This window comes from Megalobrama amblycephala, linkage group LG11, assembly GCF_018812025.1.
Source record: "Megalobrama amblycephala isolate DHTTF-2021 linkage group LG11, ASM1881202v1, whole genome shotgun sequence".
Classification (NCBI taxonomy): Eukaryota; Metazoa; Chordata; class Actinopteri; order Cypriniformes; family Xenocyprididae; genus Megalobrama; species Megalobrama amblycephala.
In genome coordinates this window covers 14,786,826-14,805,965 of record NC_063054.1, presented here as the reverse complement: position 1 = coordinate 14,805,965, position 19,140 = coordinate 14,786,826, and the positions used below count along the sequence as shown (strand labels likewise).

Below are 19,140 nucleotides of genomic sequence, written 5' to 3'. Positions count from 1 at the left end.
CAACAAATTAAAAAAAAAAAAAAAAAACTTTTGAAATGTTTTACTTCACATGTAGGGAATCTAATATAAATGAAAGTTTCATTTTTTTAAAATAATTTACAATAAAAAAATGAACTTTTTCACGGTATTCTAATTATATGACCAGCACCTGTATGTATGTATATATGTATATATATATATATATATATATATATATATATATATATATATATATATATATACACAACAGGAATAAATTATGTTATTAATGTATTCAAATAGAAAACAGTTATTTTAAATTGTAATATTTTACAATTTTACTGATTGTTCTGTATTTTTTGATTAAGAGCTTAAGAGACGTCTTACAAAAACATAAAAAAATTAACCAAAAAAATTTGAACATTAGTGTGTATATTATATATATATGCTTATATATGCTATATATATGCTTGCCTGTGAGCTCATCCTGTTTCCTTTAACCAAGAGCGCTGAGTCATTGTCCGTATCTCATGAGGCTTGCCTCATGATGTCTCCTTTCTCACATACACACACACAAATACACACTGTTATAGCAGTCTAGAGTGAAATTCATCAGAGATGATGCATTGAGCACAGAATGAGCCTTTTCTCCGAATGAGCAAATAAGTGTGCAGCAGTGTTTACCACCAGATTTCAACCTTTTCAAGAGGATTAGTTAGGATTAGTCTCCCATCTAAAAGACTGAAGATGAGAAAGAGAGGAAAACAAATATTTCATCCTCCCACTTTACTGTCTGTCTGCAGGGTCTTAAAAATAACAATTTTGTCAGCATTTATTCACCCTTATGTCGTTCCAAACCTGTATGATTTTCTTTCACACACACAAAAAAAAAGATGTTTAGCAAGATGTTCACGCTGCTCTTTTACATACAATGAAAGTGATCAGGTGAGCTGGGACTGTCAAGCTCCAAAAAGGTTGTTTTATCAAAATTGACGTTTTTATGGAATATTGCACTATTTACTGTAAATTATTTGTGCACACTATTATTATATATATTTTTTATAAATCCATTTGCCCTCATAATCATATATCAAAATAACCTCCCCTCCCTCTTGTAACAAAATCTCTTTTCTGATGATGTGTTTACTGACATGAGGGAGGGACAACCTGTCACAATGATCCAGTCAATTTCTGATGGACAAATCAAGTCCCACCCTACATTTTTTCTTGTTTGAGAAGCCGTTTCACTTGGATATATGTCACAATGAGGAAGAAAAGTCTATCGCAACTTCCATTTCATGTCGACTTGAAAGGTGTCAATCATTACGCTTTGCCCCTCCCCGAAATGTCTGTCTTCAGCAAAATCAGATCCTCCACCAGTGGGCAGCATTATCACCATATACTCCTAGTCCTCCTCTCCTCCATCTCTGCCTCCCCTCCCCTCTCTGTCTCCTCCTCCTATGGGTCATTCATGCACTGGTGTGAACCGGTGAGCGAGAGAGAAACAGAGAGAGAGATAACGACAGACACGGAGCAAGGAGCGGAGAGGCTGTAGCAGTAGTGTTAGCAGAAAGCAATTTGCAGTCTTTCCCCTCACCCAGCCTAGCATGCAGGCCAGCGCCATGGCAGCCGCAGACTCGACCAAGATTGAAGGTTTCTGGAGCAACTGGAAGTGCCAGGGTACTGTGAGTGCATGTGGAGGAAGGGGGTCCGAGGGTGCATGGGATGCAAGATCAGAGTGAAGAGGATGCATGTGCATGTCTGGACAGAAAAGGGTGTTGATTTATTGGGGCTGCTGGATTTTGTGGGGGGGAGGTGCATGTGGTATTCTAGAAGATGCTCAGACACACATTCACCTTTTTTTTTCCCGCATCGAGGCCACCGCCATCATGGGCATAGGAGCTGGGCACGCCCTTCTTCTCCCCCCTCCTTAATGTACTTAGTGGCTCCATATTTATTTCATATACTCTGGGTTTGTTTGATTAGAATTAATTGCCAATGATGTGCATGACTGCCTCATTTTCAGGTCATATGGGCATTTAGATGCGGATAGTTCCATAAAGAGCTGTTAAATGCTTTGTGTATTTCTTTGCATTTGGCTGATCGTTCTTGTGCTGATCATTAAGGCCTTCAGGCTGCACAGGGAGCAGAAAGCAAAATAAAGAAAAGCAGAAAGAGAGAGGTATAGGGTGTGGCTACCTGAATGTATAGCTCGTGGTGGTTGCCCAAATGTAAACCCCTCTTTTTTTTATCCTGAAAATTGCTTTTCTGTGAAAGAATGGATAGTAGATACATGCATGTTTTTATGTGTATAATAAAACTCAGTTAGTTCGTTTACTATCCACTGAAAGACAACTATGCATCCATCCCTTTAATCAATCCAATACCTAGACTATCATGTTAAAGAGACTCTAACGTGAGGAAGAAAACTGGAACAATTTAAGAGGGAGGGTTTCTGGACGTGGCTATTTATATATTGAGCATTTTGCATCGCTGACAGTTCAAAGGCTTATAAACACAAATAGGTCTATTTTGATGAATATTTGACTTTTTATATGAGAGTATCTAAATATTAATGGCATTCAGTCTTTGTTCCTTTTATATTTAAGATTTTTGGAAACACTTTAAAATAAGGTTCAAGTATTTAATGTATTAGGTATCATGAACTAACAATGAACACATTTTTTACAGCTTTTATTAATGTTAATGTTAATGTTAATTTATAAAAGTATTAGTATATGTAGAAATAAACATTAACCTGGATTAATATGCAATGTTTGTTAGTTCATGATACCTAATGCATTAACGAATGTTATTAAATTGAACTGTATTGTAAAGTGTTCTATCTATCTATCTATCTATCTATCTATCTATCTATCTATCTATCTATCTATCTATCTATCTATCTATCTATCATTTCTATTGTTCTACCTATACTATCCTATCTAATTTATCATTATTGCACACGTAAATTAAGATAATTTGTGCCTTTTTAGAGTGGAGAAAACTCTTACCATACTCTTAGCCATTACCAAAATTAAAATGGAAATGAAGATGTTAAAAACAAGCATTTCTCAGTTTTTTTAAATGAAATAAGTTGTACTGTTTGATGAAGATGTGCCTGTGTCAGCGCATTGGTCTTGTATTCTTTTGCCATCTCTTTCTATAGTCATGCCTGTTGGCTCAGGATTGCTAATATCTGTGTCCTTTAGGTATTGATTCAATGCTATAAAGTCAAACTGCAGCAAAGGTGCTGGCTTCTCTTAAGTCAGCAGTTTCTGTTTCTTCTCACAGTATTCTCTCAAGTATGCAGTTTAGTCGAAACTGTGGCGTGGGGGGGCCACATTGGCTGTTACTGTCTTGATGGTCATTTGGTACTTATCCAAAATCATCTCTGCCAGTTCTTCCATTAACTGCAAATCATAAAACAGATTTGATCACTTCACACTGGCAAATGTGTTAGTTATAGCACCATTCTTATTAATAAAAACTTGGAGCGCTGCAGATTGGATCAGATAAGATTGAAATGATCCAGCATACATCCCCAAACTCAAGCCCTCTAGTATTTCAGTTAGTCCCAATAATTGATCTCTGATTAAGAATGTATAGTCCTATTCTGGAAATATCAAACCTTAGAATTTAAGATGTGGTAAACACTAGTGGTTATTCAGTAGAGGATATAAGAGGCATTTGTCAGCAGGCTTAGCACAGTGTCATATGATCTTACAGATCCTGGATCCATATCATCTTTTATATTGTGTTCAGAAGATGATGTTGCAGGACATAGCAGCCATTTTTGTTGGGTGTCCCTACAACGACAGTGTTATGTAGGTCGAAGGTCTATTTTTGCATATTCATCCCCCCTTCAAACCCAATTTTGCTTGGTGAAATTACAAGGAGCATCAATGTGTGGTACTTATATGTGTGAAAGATGGTTATTGTTGACTCTTCAGCTGTTTGTCAGAATTGCTGTAGGTCAGAATATCCCATAATAATGTAGAAGTTCATTGTTCAAGATATATGTGGTAGTGCTTTGTCTCTTAGCAACACTGCTTAAAGTGATAGTTCACTCAAAAAGGAAAATTCTGTCGTTATTTATTCACCCTCATGTCATTTCCAAACCTGAATGACTTTCTTCTGTGGAACACAAAAGAAGAATAGCTATTTGAAAAATGTTTCAACTGTTTTTGACCATACAATTTTCAATTGAACAAGCAAAAAAAGAAATTGTTCTTTTATGTTCTGTGGAAGAAAGAAAGTCCAGGTTTGGAAATGACAAAAGGCCATGTAAATGCTGACAGAATTTTCATTTTTGTGCAAATTATCCCTTTAAATTCATATTCATGTCTATCTACCAAATGATATGTACTTGTACTCTTGTGGACTTGGTCGTTGTATGTGCATGTTTAAAGTCGGCAAGAAATGGAAGTTGCGATAGCCTTTTCTTCACTGTTGTGATGTATATCCGAGTGAAACGTTTCTCAAACAAGAAAAATTGTAGGGTGGGACTTGATTTTGTCTATTGGGAATTGATTGGATGGCTAGATCATTGTTGTTTGCTATTGCTGCAGGTTGCCCCGCCCTCACACCAGTAAACGTCATCAGAGGCTGAATCCCAAATGGCATCCTAAATCCTCACGGTCTTCCTCTGAGTCCGCACTTTCGTGACGTAATGCCGCTTTGACTGCTGGGTAAAGTCCTCTGCGTAGCAAGCAGACTTGCAGGCTCGGCTGTAGTGCGCATCGAGGGCGCATAGCATCGTAAAGGGTGCGCTCGCGAGCACCCTTCTGAAAACTAAAATGATGAATGGGACACCCTACAGTCTTGTGGACTTAAGACACGTGCACGCGGCAGCCATTGTAAGTCCACAAGACTGAAAATGCATAGAAGTGTACCCCCACAGAAAGAAAAAAAAATGTCAATTTTGATTTCATGGTGAGTTTAAGTCAACAAGAGCACAGTGTGTCCCATTTGACATTGTGCCCCATTTGAACCCTCGATGTGCACTTTCTGATGCAGGCTCTGCTACCCAATAACCTATGCAGCATTATGTCAGCAAAGTGGATTTAGTGTAGGACTGCAAAGGCTTAGAGCACTATTTGTGCTATTTATTTTATCATGCTAGCCAGTAAATGCTTAAGCAAGAGTGTAGCATATGCACATGTATCAGGACAATCAATAAACTTTGGAGTTTTCAGAATGCTTTTAACCTGATGAACTGTGTTCGTTAATCACTAAGTCGGCTCCGACCAGTCTGCAAAGATGAGCCCATTTGACATCTTTGTGGCCTGGGCGAGGTAAGACAGTGGACCCAATTTCCTAGCTTTTGGAACATCAAAGGATCAACCCCCGGTTGTGGGCAAGAAACTCAGCGCCAGAGACTGACCAGACAAATTCCACACACACACCCCACACACACACACAGACACACACACATATACAAACATGCCTAGAGATGGTATGTACAGTTATTCTCAAGATATGACTGTGCCAAAGTGTACCCGCTATATTTTAAGTGCATATATGCTTCCTAGTGTTTAGATTTTAGAGTTTAAATGACTGTAGCCATTCTAGTTTCATTCCTATTAATGTAATTTTGTCTGTAAACCATAACTTCTTCTACATGTTTCGTTTATATGTCAAGTCTAGATTCTTTTGAAAGCTGTTCATCTGATTTATTCCATAATGTATGTCACACTGCTGACAAATGCATTGTACTATTTTTAATAGTACTTCGAAGGAAAATGAACACTAATCCAACCTTGTAAATCATGCAAATGAGTTTGCAAGACAAAAACAAAGGGAAAGCTTTCCCGCCAACTTTGCACCCATGTTATTGGCTACCCCACCTCAAGGAGGTGTGTCGGCTTATCTGTCATAAAAGCAAAGACGCACAATCTCTCGGTGCTCTCTCCCGATTGTCTCACGAGCATCTCGTGCACGTTTTTCCCGGACCTCTCCGGTGACCACGCGCTGCCACCGCGCTCAGCTTCGGGATCGCCATCTTCCAGCGAAACTCACTCTCGTCCTCAGTTCAAACCTTCCCGCTGAACGGAGGAAGCCAACGAACTGCACCAGCGCTAACCTGAAATTCGACACACGCAACCAATGCAAGTATACTGCCGTTTCTCAATCTTAGATGATGAAACTGATTTCCGTGCTGGCTTAGGACTGGTTGTGAGTTTGCTACTTGCCTTCTCTCTTTCCTTCTCTACTTCTATTCTTGTACATAGGTGTGTATTTTCTTGTATATTTAGATGTATAACCTCTGTATTCGTAGTTTGCATATATTAAAACGTTATTCATGCTCGATTGTTCTGTTTGTTCTTTCAGCTGAAAACCCAAGTCACTTTAACGTTTTTCGATCGCTTTATGCTTTAGTTATTTTCATGGCCAGAAAATAACTCTGTTTATAATATTCTGGGAGGGACTTAGTTTGCTGGACAAACGAACAGTTTCTCTAGATAATTATTAAACCAGAACTAATCATATATGTAATTGATTATAATTCGTTGTAATTGATTCACAATATATGTTTAATTCCCCGTTGGGTTGATATATGAATCATAATTTATTCATAACCTTATGAATTATTATATTCATATTTCATCCATAAATTGATTAATAACTGTACGAACCGCTACATTCGTTATATATTACAAGAGTATATATATTATTTCTCAAAGTTTGCCTAATATCTCAAGTATAACCTGTGTTACAACTGTAAGAGTATACATGTATACCCTATAGACTTATGCTGTCCCATATAATACAGTAAGATGAACCAGTCTAGAGGAGTGATTAAAGAGAGCCATTAATTACTGCTGACTTTTGAATCTCTTTCTGTCTCATTGTGGCATTTGTGAGGTTTCCTTCACTGTATTACCATGCCGAGTTGTTTTAATGTTTATCTGGAGGCTGTTTGGGATGTCACACCATGTGACACTTATTTAAAAGAGCTTTTATTATTGCTAGCAGAGAAATGTTCTTTGCCTAGTGTCTTTCTGCATCTCGCTGTCCCATGCCAAGATTGGTGTCATCCAGATTAGTGTCTAGTGTGTAATAATGTTAGTCATAGGCTGTCTGAAGTGATCTCTTTGTTGTAATAGTATGATCCACTGATGTCAGAAGCAAGCTGTGTGTGTTTACAATGGAGCATGTCCTTAAAAGGACTATCCAATCTGCATTCAGGCTTGCAGTATATAACCGCATAAGCCATAAATTGTTCATGCTATACAGCATTCTCTTGTGTGTAGTCCTATTTGTGATAAGTTATACACGGATGGTTTGTTGGACCATGTGTTTTATTGGAATTTCACCTTGGTTAGATTTAGATCTGTCCTGATACATCTCAATCTCAATTTTAGGGGACGAAGGTCACATATTTCTCATAAAGTTCCTGTAAGTGTTTTCAGCCATATCCAACTTTTTAAATACCACACTGCAATAAATAAAATCTCTCTGTCAATATCCTGTATTGTATTTATTATTCTGTAAAATTACCCAAACATGCTTAATACAAGATTAATGTACTTAAGAAGCAAAATCTAATTTATTTAATATAGATGTATTTAATAGTGTCACACTTTCAGGCGTGTGCGTAGCAAACAAACAGATGAAGAGTCAGACTGATAAAAATCCAATACGAAGTTTAATCCAAACAGACAAAGTAATCCAACAAAAGCAGCATAAACACACCATAACATCAATATGACCAAAGACTAAGTGAACAGCAGGAAATTAAATACACAATTGTGATGAGCTAAATGACAAACAGCTGTGATGATAATTAGTGTCCATAGTAACAGATTAGTGGCGGGAAAATCAAACAAATGAACACAGGTACTGAAGAATTACAAAGTCTATGAACAAAACTTGCTGAACATACTGGTGACAAATAAATGTCTTATAATATTTTTATATATTTATTTTGATTTGATTTGTTTTTCTCAGCAAAATACCTAAACATCATTAAGATAAAGTTACTTGAGAAGCAAAATCGGGTAAGATATTGCATTTATGAAATTTAATTCATTTAGTACACTACATAATAATTGTCTTTTTCCCCAGTATAATTACCTAAACATTGAAACAACAGATTTTAAGATTTGTTTTGAGCTCAAAACTGATTAAATTTACTTAGCATTATGCTTAAAACAAGAAAAAATGTCTATTTGCTCATACTGTATGCTGTATACTCGATATAATCTCTGAAAACAAGTCTTAACATCTTACGCAATTTAACTTCTCAGTATACTTGTCAACAAGAATGAAAAAATGAAAATGCTTAAGAAAATGATTTTCAGTGCAGTCACACAGCGATAGCTATTTTTAGCCATTCTTGCCCCCAAGGATCGGACTGTTGTTAGCTGTTGTCCTTTAGCTTGATAAAAAAGCAAAGGTCTTGCATGAACGAGGGGCATGTTGTTGTCAGCAATGGGCTGTTTTAGCAAGAGGGTCTTTGCTTGTGTGTCTGTCATACCACTGTTACCTCCTGTTCCCCTCCCCCACCATTTCATCAGCACCTTATTACTCTGTCTGGCAGGCAGCGCTCAGTACGGGAGGGAGGGAGGTGGTGGGGGCAGCTCCATCTCTATGGAAACTGCATCACTGCTCACTCCACTGCACCCATCTCTCCAGTTTCCGTGGCGACCGCGCTCCCTTCATCTCTCAACTGCCAACTTCACGCCGACACATTTTATACAAAGCTCACCGTAATGACCCCATAAACAAGCATGTGTCGGCGCATGTTGGGAAAGAGTGGGCTTGAATGAGCAAGTGTCCTATTGTTTGTTGATTTCTGCCTGAAAATAAATATAGAGGAAATACACTGCCTAAGATTGATGAAGGCGTATGTTTCTTATTCCATTCTGATACATAGAAAAGGACTGAATATTGATCATTGACTATAATGAGCTGTAGAATTATACATGACGCATGAAGCTTTACATATTGCATAAAGGGGTGTCCGCCACACCTTCATAACACAAACAAAGAATGATCCCACTGAGCATGATGCTGTTGTGGAGATCCATAGTGCTAGTTTAGGAAAAACTCTAACTTAGCACAGCCCAAAATAATGCTCTAGTTTTCCGGCTCTTAATGGCAATGAGTATGACAGGCACGCATCCAAGGAAATGATCACAGGACTCTGTCTAGACCATGAAGCTCCACTTAGCTCAGATACATACCTGTGATTAGAGCAAACTGCTGCTGCTATTAGGTTGTGATTATAAACTAGATAGGCTGCTTAATTTTTAATCTCTTGAGTTCTTGCATCATCTTACATTGGGTGGAAAACAAAGGCCGCGGAGAAGAGCTTTGGAATGGGTGTGGTAAACAGTGGATTGATGCTATGTGTGACTATGTAGAAAGCAGGTTGTTTACAGAATCCTTTGCCGCACTTGTTTTTTGGCTTCACAATTACATATTGCAAATCAATGAAACCCCAATTTTAAATAATAATAATAATAATAATCAGATTGTAATCGGACTACCAGCACGGTCGTAATAAAAAAGTCACATGTAACCACGTCAATCGGAATGAATTGGTCAAATCCGATTAAAATTTAATTCGGATTGTAAGGGGTGGTTTAAACCTTTTCTAATCTGATCGAGAGGACATGTAAACACTTAATCGGATTGAAAACCGAAACTGGAAAGTACTGCGCATGTGCAATGATGTAGAAATGGCGTAATGACGTATGACGCGAGGAACGAAGTGTCATTCTAAAATTTTATTTCCACTCATTGTCTGTGAAGTGGAGCAGAACAATGTCCCACTACTCCTTGTTTTAGACTTTCATCCACGGACGCCTTGTTTTAGGTGCAGGGATGGGCATTTTTACTGCTTGGTAAATATAAGCAGCACGGCACAAAGCTTTGTGTCGTCTTATAATTAGGACCCGAAATAGATAACTCTGTATATTATATAACACTGTATATTTGTGAAGTGTGTGCATGTTAAAAAATCAATTCCGATTTGAAGCTTGTGACATATAAATGCGCATCAATTTATTCCTATTGAAACAAAAAGTGTCTACGTAAACGTAGCTAATGTGAGTACATGTACAACAAAATACTGATTATGCTAATTTAAAAAATGACAATGCAAGAAAGGTTTTTGTTTGAGGTGTTCAAGGCTTCAAGTTTTTAAATTGAAAAGACTGAATAAGCTGATAGAACGCAGGTAAATGTGTATACATGTTGAGTGAAATCCAAATACTATTTTAAGACCTATACCAATAACAGCATGGTATTGACCGGTTATTATGCAGTGATGCAGTGAAATTACTTTTAAAAATAATATGTTACAATATTATTTATTATATTATATTATTATATAATATTTTACTAGTTACTTGAAAAAGTAATCTGATTACATACCTTGCATTACTTGTAATGCGTTACCCCCAACACTGTTATTAAGCATAATTAGTGGAATTATTTCAGGTAATTGGGCTTCATAAAAATGCTGCTTTTTAAATGATCATTATCATGTACAGTTCCATTCAGATACTCTGATTCAGACAATATTACTTACATTAGTTATAGCATTAGTGTCACATTTGGTCTAGGAGATTATCACATTATATAACATTAGAATAGAGGCACCACACAATGCCAGATTTGTGCACCTGGTTCCAGTCCGTTGCCATGGCTACCATGTTGTCACTTGGCCAGAATTTTGTGTTTCTGAGAATTTGTACAGAAAGGCCACAGATACAGAGAGGGACATGGAAAGACAGTTAAAACAGAAAAAAAGGGAAAAAAACACTTTTTAACTTTTTACGAACCACGTTCATAGTATATAATGAATTTGAAATAATTTATAAATACAATATTTTTAAATAAAAAGGTGGGATTAAAGAAATAGTAGGGGTTAAATACAAGTTAAGCTCAATTAACCACCTTTTGTGGCATAATGCTGAAAATATAGTAATAAAAATTTTGACTCCTCCCTCATCTTTAAAAGAAAAAGAAACAAAAATTGAGGTTATGATGAGGTGCTTTCAATGGAAGTGAATTTTATAATTCTATAAAAGCTCTTAATTTAGGATTTTCCTGATAAAATGGTATTATTTGACCTATAAAGTATAAAACTGTTAAAGGTGCCATCGAATTAAAAATTGAATTTATCTTGGCATAGTTAAATAACAGAGTTCAGTACATAGAAATGACATACAGTGAGTCTCAAACACCATTGTTTCCTCCTTCTTATATAAATCTCATTTGTTTAAAAGACCTCAGAAGAACAGGTGAATCTCAACATAACACCGACTGTTACGTAACAGTCTGGATCATTAATATGTACGCCCCCAATATTTGCATATGCCAGCCCATGTTCAAGCCATTAGACAAGGGCAAAATGTCTGGATGTGCACAACAGAATCATCAGACTAGGTAAGCAAGCAAGGACAATAGCGAAAAATGGCAGATGGAGCAATAATAACTGACATGATCCATGATATTTTTAGTGATATTTGTAAATTGTCTTTCTAAATGTTTCGTTAGCATGTTGCTAATGTACTGTTAAATGTGATTAAAGTTACCATCGTTTATTACTGTATTCACGGAGACAAGAGAGCCGTCGCTATTTTCATTTTTAATGAAATAAATGTATAATTAATGTATAATTCATAAACACAACTTCATTCTGTATAAATCTCTCCAACAGTGTAGCATTAGCCCGTTAGCCACAGAGCACTATCAAACTCATTCAGAATCAAATGCAAACATCCAAATAAATACCATACTCACAGGAATCGATGTATGCATGATGAACACTTTGTAAAGATCCATTTTGAGGGTTATATTAGCTGTGTGAACTTTGTGTTTGCTGTTTAAGGCAGTTGAGAGCTCGTGGGGGCGGGGGAGCGGGAGATTTAAAGGGGCCGCACGCTTAATCGGTGCATATGTAATAATGGCTCAAAATAGGCAGTTAAAAAAATTAATTAAAAAAAATCTATGGGATATTTTGAGCTGAAACTTCACAGACACGTTCAGGGGACACCTTAGACTTATATTACATCTTTTGAAAAGGGGTTCTAGGGCACCTTTAACACACATATTGTTTACGTCTTGTGGCTATACTATTGAAACAGTGAAATAATTTTACAAATAAAGTACAGTTTAACCACAAGGAACTTTCTTGGTACCTACAGTATATCAATTGTCATCATTTACTCACGCTCATGTCGTTCCAAACGAAGAAGATATTCTGAGAAAGGTCTATGTTTTTTGTCCATAAAATGGAAGTCAGTGGTCACCAAAACTGTTTCTTTACCAACATTCTTCAAAATATCTTCTTTTGTGCTCCACATAAGAAAGAAAGTCGTACAGGTTTGGAACGACATGAGGGTGAGTAAATGATGACAGAAATGTCATTTTTTTGGGTTAACTTTAATCTCCGCAGCTCCCGTAGCCTGATGGGTTAGCAAAGTGTTCACTTGTTTCACACTACAGAATCTGAACCAGATGCATTATTGTTTGCCTGTTCTATCACAATTAAAGAGTATTCGAACATCCTGCTCATTTGACACACTTGGTTTTGCATATTGTGATGCAGGCCTTCTGTCTCATTCTGCAGACTGAATCCAGCCGTTTTTAAATGTACTGCTGTCTGTTTGTGTAATCATTTCTAATGGTGTTTTCACTGACTCAGCACTGATGCAGAGTGATTCACTAGTCGTTACATCACTGTAGGTCATGAATGATGAATTGATGATCCTAAAACAATCAGTGACAATCAGATTTGTGGCATACTGTAAATCACCACCACATATCCCAAATGTGCATGATTTTGACCCTACCTGATCAGATCTTCTTTCTCTCTCTCTCTCTCCCACTCCAGCGATGGAGTTGCTGTACTGGCGGAACCTGAAGCAGAGTGGGCTGGTGTTTGGCAGTTTACTGCTGCTGCTTTTCTCCCTGACACAGTTCAGTGTGGTCAGCGTGGTGGCCTATCTGGCCCTGGCTGCCCTCTCCGCCACCATCAGCTTCAGAGTCTACAAGTCCGTGCTGCAGGCTGTGCAGAAAACAGATGAGGGACATCCCTTCAAGTAAGATGGCTGTGTATGTATGTGTGTGTTAGGGGTTGACAGACTAGTCAACTTTAATGGTCTGCCATGATGTTTTAAGCTTGATATCGACTAGTCGCTGATCATGTGATTTGATTTGAAATGATTGTCATGTCATTCTAAAATTTTCATCATCTGTGAAGTGGAGCAGGACAATGTCCCACTAGTCCTTGTTTTGGACTTTCATCCACAGACACCTTGTTTTGGGTGCAGGAATGGGCATTTTTACTGCTTGGTAAATATAATCAGCACGGCACAAAGCTTTGTGTTAAAGTTTTCTCCTAATTCTAATGCTCTAGACTTTAATGCTCTGCCATGACGTTTTAAGCTCAACATCACCTATTCGCTGATCATGTGATTTTGACAACAACAACATGGCCACCTTGCAGAAGACCTTCATACATTTCTGACTTGATGTACTATATCTTTTCTAACTGATCCGACTCAATGGTTTTCGTATAAATTACGATCAAAACTCCAAAAAATCCAAACGATTTACATTGGCTGTAATACTAATGCGGTCCTATAGAGGGGGCCACAGGATAATAAATGTTTGAAGTCCACTTTTACGCCCTGTTTCCATCAGTTAAAATGAGAAATAATAAATACATTCTCTGAGAGCGCTCCACAAGTTATGTTTGTTTGTACCATCTGGATACTCATATTGATAGGGTGAATGCACATTTTAAACAGTTTATTGTACGGGTAAGTTAATCCCCGTTCTAAATCCAAAATGTCCCCATAATGAAATCCCTGTCCTGGTGGGGACATTTTTTTGGTCCCCTTGAGGAAAACAGCTTAGAAATCATATTAAGTGATGTTTTTTGGAAATCTAAAAATGCAGAAAGTTTTCTGTGATGGGTAGGGTTAGTGGATATAATATACAGTTTGTCTAGAGAGTGTGTGTGTGTGCACGCATTTTTGTGATTTATGAGGACACAAATTTGTATAATGACATGGATATTACACTGGTATTACGATGTAAACATGAAATATGAGGACATTTCATGAGTTCTCATATTTAAAATAGCTTTAAAAACATACTAAACAATGTTTTATTAAAAATGCAGAATGTTTTCTGTGATGGGTAGGTTTAGGGCTAGTGTAGGGGGATAGAATGTACAGTTTGTACAGTATAAAAACCATTATATGTGTGTGTGTGTGTGCGCGTGTGTGTTACTAACAATGTTTTTATTACCTGGATGCAGAGCTTATCTGGATGTGGAGATGTCACTGTCCCATGATCAGATGCAGAAGTATGCAGAAAACGTCCAGTATTATATCAACAGCACACTGAAAGAACTGCGCAGACTGTTCCTGGTGCAGGATCTGGTGGACTCACTAAAGGTGACCATCCATTCAATTTAATATACACCAGGGTTGTGAAGTTGTGTGTCAAATGACAGATTTTGATAGACTTTTGACTTTTTTATTTGATACTTGATAGGACATTACAGAAATGGGAGGTGATCAGGAAATTTCTTGAACTTTTTTTTTAGACAAGTTGCTCACACATAAGTGCCAGCATGCATGGCATAGCATGTATATGTAGCATGTAATAATAAATACAGTAAAAAACAGTAATATTGTGAAATATTAGTATAATTTAAAATAGCTGTTTTCTATTTGAATATATTTTAAAATGTAATTTACTCTTCAGTCTTCAGTGTCACATGATCCTTCAGATATTATTTTAATGTGCTGATCAATAAACATTTCTTATTATTGTCAATGTTGAAAACTACGGAGCCCCTAAAAGGACATGGAAGATGGAGGGGAAAATACATTTCAATTATTTTGCGATTACTTGCAAAAGTTTTTCGTATCCTCCAGAAACTTTACGTTCCCTCGCAAAACAAAACGTGTGTACCTTGCGAACGGTAAGTTTCTCAGGGGAAAGTAAACGTTTTGCAAGCGAACAAAAAAAAGCATGGACAGACATATTTTTGTGGAAACTGATGCTTTTCAGGATTCTTTGATGAATAGAAAGTTCAAAAGAACAGCATTGATTTAAAAAAAAAATTGTAACAATTTTTGATCAGTTTAATACATCCTTGCTGAAAAAAACTATTACTTTCCTTAAAAAAATAAATAAATGTGTATATGAAACAAATGTGCATTTCAGGAATATTCATTTTACATTTTCAAGTTAGCAGCAACAATATTTTGTAAAAGTAAATCAAGAGTTAGTATAAAGAATATTAGAGCAGTTATCACCTTATTGGTTTGTTCTTGCTATATGATTGTCAGTGCACTTCTACAATGCTTTAGTTCAGCTTGTCACAGCACTGCCACAGAAATACATCATAAGCCATGTGATGCCTGCATATATATGTGTGTGTGTGTGTGTTAACTGGTAGTTGTTTTTGTTTGCCTCAAGTTTGCAGTGCTGATGTGGTTGCTGACCTATGTGGGAGCCCTCTTCAATGGTCTTACTCTTCTTATTATGGGTGAGCAGTTTTTTCAGTTCCATATGTATTTGTAATTTGAAATATAGATGAATGTATGCTTTTTTAATGACAGACTGCATTTTCTCATCATGCACTCTTCTGTCTTTTAACATTTACGTTGCATCTTGCTTCAGTGGTGGTGTCCATGTTCTCAATGCCTGTGGTCTACGAGAAATACCAGGTCAGAGTGGCACCTTTGTTACCATGACTACAGCTTCATGTACAATTCATAAGCACCAGGACTACAATGACTCACTTTTTTTAATATTTCTCCAATCTTTAGGCACAGATTGATCAGTATGTGGACCTAATAAGGACCCAAGTCAACTCTGTGGTAGCAAAGTCAGTACTCCCTTTGAGCATTTATTATAATATAATATAATATGTTTTAATGTTTTTGAATAGCCTCTTTTGCTCAAGACTGCATTTGTTTAATCTAAAAATATACAGTAAAAACAATACTGTGAAATATTATTACAATTTAAAATGATTTTTTTTTTTTTCTATTTTATAGTATAATTTATTCCTGCGATGGTAAAGCGGATTTTTCAGTGTCACATAATCCTTCAGAAATTATTCTATATGCATTTTGATGCTCACGAAACATTTCTTATTATTATCATCAATGTTAAAGTGTTCACCCAAAAATGAAATTTCTGTCATTAATTACTCACCCTCATGTTGTTTCAAACACTTTGTTCATCTTCGGAACACAAATTAAGATATTTTTTATGAAATCCAAGAGGTTTTTTTTTTTTATCCTCAATAGAAAGCAATGAAATGAACACATTCAAGGTCCAGAAAAGTAGTAAAAACACTGACTGCAGTGGTTCAACCTTAATTTTATGGAGCGACGAGCGACTTTTTGTGCGCAAAAACAAAACAAAAATAACAAATGTATTAATTTGTCTCTCCCCTATTTTAACAATGTTTTTACTACTTTTCTGGACCTTGAATGTGGAAATTTCATTGCTTTCTATTGAGGGTTAAAAACCTACGGAAGAGAATTGGGGCCAAGCAATAATAAAAAAATAAAACCATCTCGAGATTAAAGTTGTTAAATTTCGAGAAAAAAGTCGAAATAAAATGTTGAGAATAAACTCGTTAAATTACAAGAAAAAACTTGTTAAATTTCGAGAAAAAAGTCGAGATAAAATGTTGAGAATAAACTCGTTAAATTACGGGAAAAAACTCATTAAATTTCGAGAAAAAATGCGAGATAAAATGTCAACAAATTTGTTCTTGTAATTTAACGACTTTTTTCTCACAATTTAATTAGTTTATTCTCAACATTTTATCTCGACTTTTTTCTCGAAATGTAACAACATTTTTCTCATAATTTAACAAATTTGTTCTCATAATTTAACAACTTTTTTCTCGTAATTTAATGACTTTATTCTCAACATTTTATCTCGACTTTTTTCTCGAAATTTAACGACTTTTTTCTCGTAAATTAATGAGTTTATTCTCAACATTATATCTCGACCTTTTTCTCGAACTTTAACGAGTTTTTTTCTCGTAATTTAACTAGTTTATTCTCAAATTTTTTTCGACTTTTTTCTCAAAATGTAACAACATTTTTCTCATAATTTAACGAATTTGTTCTCATAATTTAATGACTTTTTTCTCATAATTTAATGAGTTTTTTTCTCATAATTTAATGAGTTTACTCTCAACATTTTATCTCGACTTTTTTCTCGAAATGTAACAACATTTTTCTAATAATTTAACGAATTTGTTCTCAAAATTTAATGACTTTTTTCTCGTAATTGAATGACTTTATTCTCAACATTTTATCTCAACTTTTTTCTCGTAATTTAATGAGTTTATTCTCAACATTATATCTCGACCTTTTTCTCGAAATTTAACAAGTTTTTTCTCGAAATTTAACAACTTTAATCTCGAGATGGTTTTATTTTTTTTATTATTGCTTGGCCCTAATCCTCTTCCGTAAAAACCCTCTTGGATGTCATCAAAAATAACTTAATTTGTGTTCCGAAGATGAACAAGCAACAAGGTCTTAAAGATTTGGAACGACATGAGGGTGAAGTACTTAATGACAGAAATTTAATTTTTGGGTGAACTAACCCTGTAAAAACAGTTATACTGCTTCATATTTTTGTGCAAAAAGAAATACATTTTTTAACAAATTCTTTGATGAACAAAAGTTCAAAAGAACAGCATTTATTTGAAATAGAAATGTTTTATAATATAGATGTCTTTATTGTCACTTTTGATCAATTTAATTGCTGAATAAAATTATTATTGTCTTAAAAAATCATACTTAATATAATATACAGTAATATAATTGTGTGTTTTTGATTGTACAGGATCCAGGAGAAGATTCCTGGGGCCAAACGAAAGGCTGAATAAGTCTCATAGGGCCCCTATGGAGGAGGTTCTGAGCCCCAGACCCCGACTCATTACAGGGAGAGCTGAATGATGATCAAGGGTTCCTCTTCGTACACACACACACAACAGACACAAATAAACATCACTGGAACATAGTTCTACTTTGTACACATTGTGACGTCTAGAGCAATGACAAAGCTGTGCAGGAGAAGTCCCATCCTCGCCTTGTAACCATAGAAAAAATTGAAAAAAAAGTGTGCTGTTTCTCAATTCAAGATCTAGTCAGAAGTACAACTACTTGATGAATTGTAGAAGTAAACTTGAAACATATTATTCAAATCCGGCAAAAAGACTAGATGTGATTTTTTTTTTTTTTATTATTATGTGTTGCTCACAAAGTGCATGAAGTCAAGAGTCTTAAAGTGCTGATGAATTCTCTTTTTATCTTTTAGTTTATGTGCTTTCTCAGCTGTGCTGAAAATCTCTGTAGTATGTGAAGTTTCTCTCCAGCTTTATTGCTCTCCAGTGACACTCTCTTCTTGGAAAAAAGAAAAAAAAAAAAAAAAAGCTTTTTTGTGTCTATGGCGTCGGGTGGGGCTTTTCCTCTTCCATCACTATATCTGTAAACATGATTAACATACAGTAATCGTCATTGTCAGCTAGACGCATGGATCTGCTGAGGTTCATGATATCTGGGCACAAACGCAACTATTTAGCAATGTTCTGATTAGATATGGTCAGCTCACTATAGCATTACAGTATGTTTCTTTTTCGTAGGACTCCACTACAGAGATTCATGTTTTTAGGTGCCGTCTTTGATCTTTTTTTTTCTTCAAAAATGATACAAAACAAAAGAGAGGGAGGAGAAGGAAGCTTCAGTGAGTGATTGCCAGCTAGAATCTGTCAATCTTTGTACCGTTAAGTGTTGTTCATTCTTTTAGCCATTGACTCTTAACTATTTGCACTTAAGCTGTACTCAATACTGAATGCGAAAATAAATGTTCTTAAATGTACTTTCATGTTTCATGGAGCATTTTTTGTCTTTAAATATTGTCATAACCAATGTTGCCGATGACATTAAAAGGATTTTTTCCCTACGATATATGAGGATAAAATGAGTGAGTATAGCCATTCAGTAGTATATGTGAAAGCCATCAACAACAATTAGCCTAGAGAACATGATCAAACTTTCATTTTAAATAAACATAACAATTATCAAAAAAACATAAATATTATTTTTAAAATAGTCTACTTGGGGATTATGTAACATACAGTTTCGCTATATGACGTGGGGTTTGAGT

At 35.8% G+C, this 19,140-nt stretch overlaps 1 protein-coding gene across 3 annotated transcripts in view; it reads left to right on the top strand.

Moving 5' to 3' along the window:
• Nucleotides 1–18,852, top strand: part of rtn1b (reticulon 1b) — a 57,061-nt gene extending 38,209 nt beyond the window's left edge. Inside the window, exons 1-7 of one of the 3 annotated variants that reach the window (XM_048206281.1) lie at nucleotides 1,442–1,638; nucleotides 12,812–13,019; nucleotides 14,246–14,384; nucleotides 15,418–15,487; nucleotides 15,622–15,668; nucleotides 15,771–15,829; nucleotides 17,818–18,852. In XM_048206281.1, coding sequence (XP_048062238.1) covers nucleotides 1,566–1,638; nucleotides 12,812–13,019; nucleotides 14,246–14,384; nucleotides 15,418–15,487; nucleotides 15,622–15,668; nucleotides 15,771–15,829; nucleotides 17,818–17,860 — 639 coding nt within the window. In that variant the 5' untranslated portion in view covers nucleotides 1,442–1,565 and the 3' untranslated portion in view covers nucleotides 17,861–18,852. Of the gene's footprint in view, nucleotides 1–1,441; nucleotides 1,639–12,811; nucleotides 13,020–14,245; nucleotides 14,385–15,417; nucleotides 15,488–15,621; nucleotides 15,669–15,770; nucleotides 15,830–17,817 lie in introns of those variants that run through there. The other 2 variants (XM_048206282.1, XM_048206280.1) reach the window with 2 other exon arrangements.
• Nucleotides 18,853–19,140: the final 288 nt, after the last annotated feature.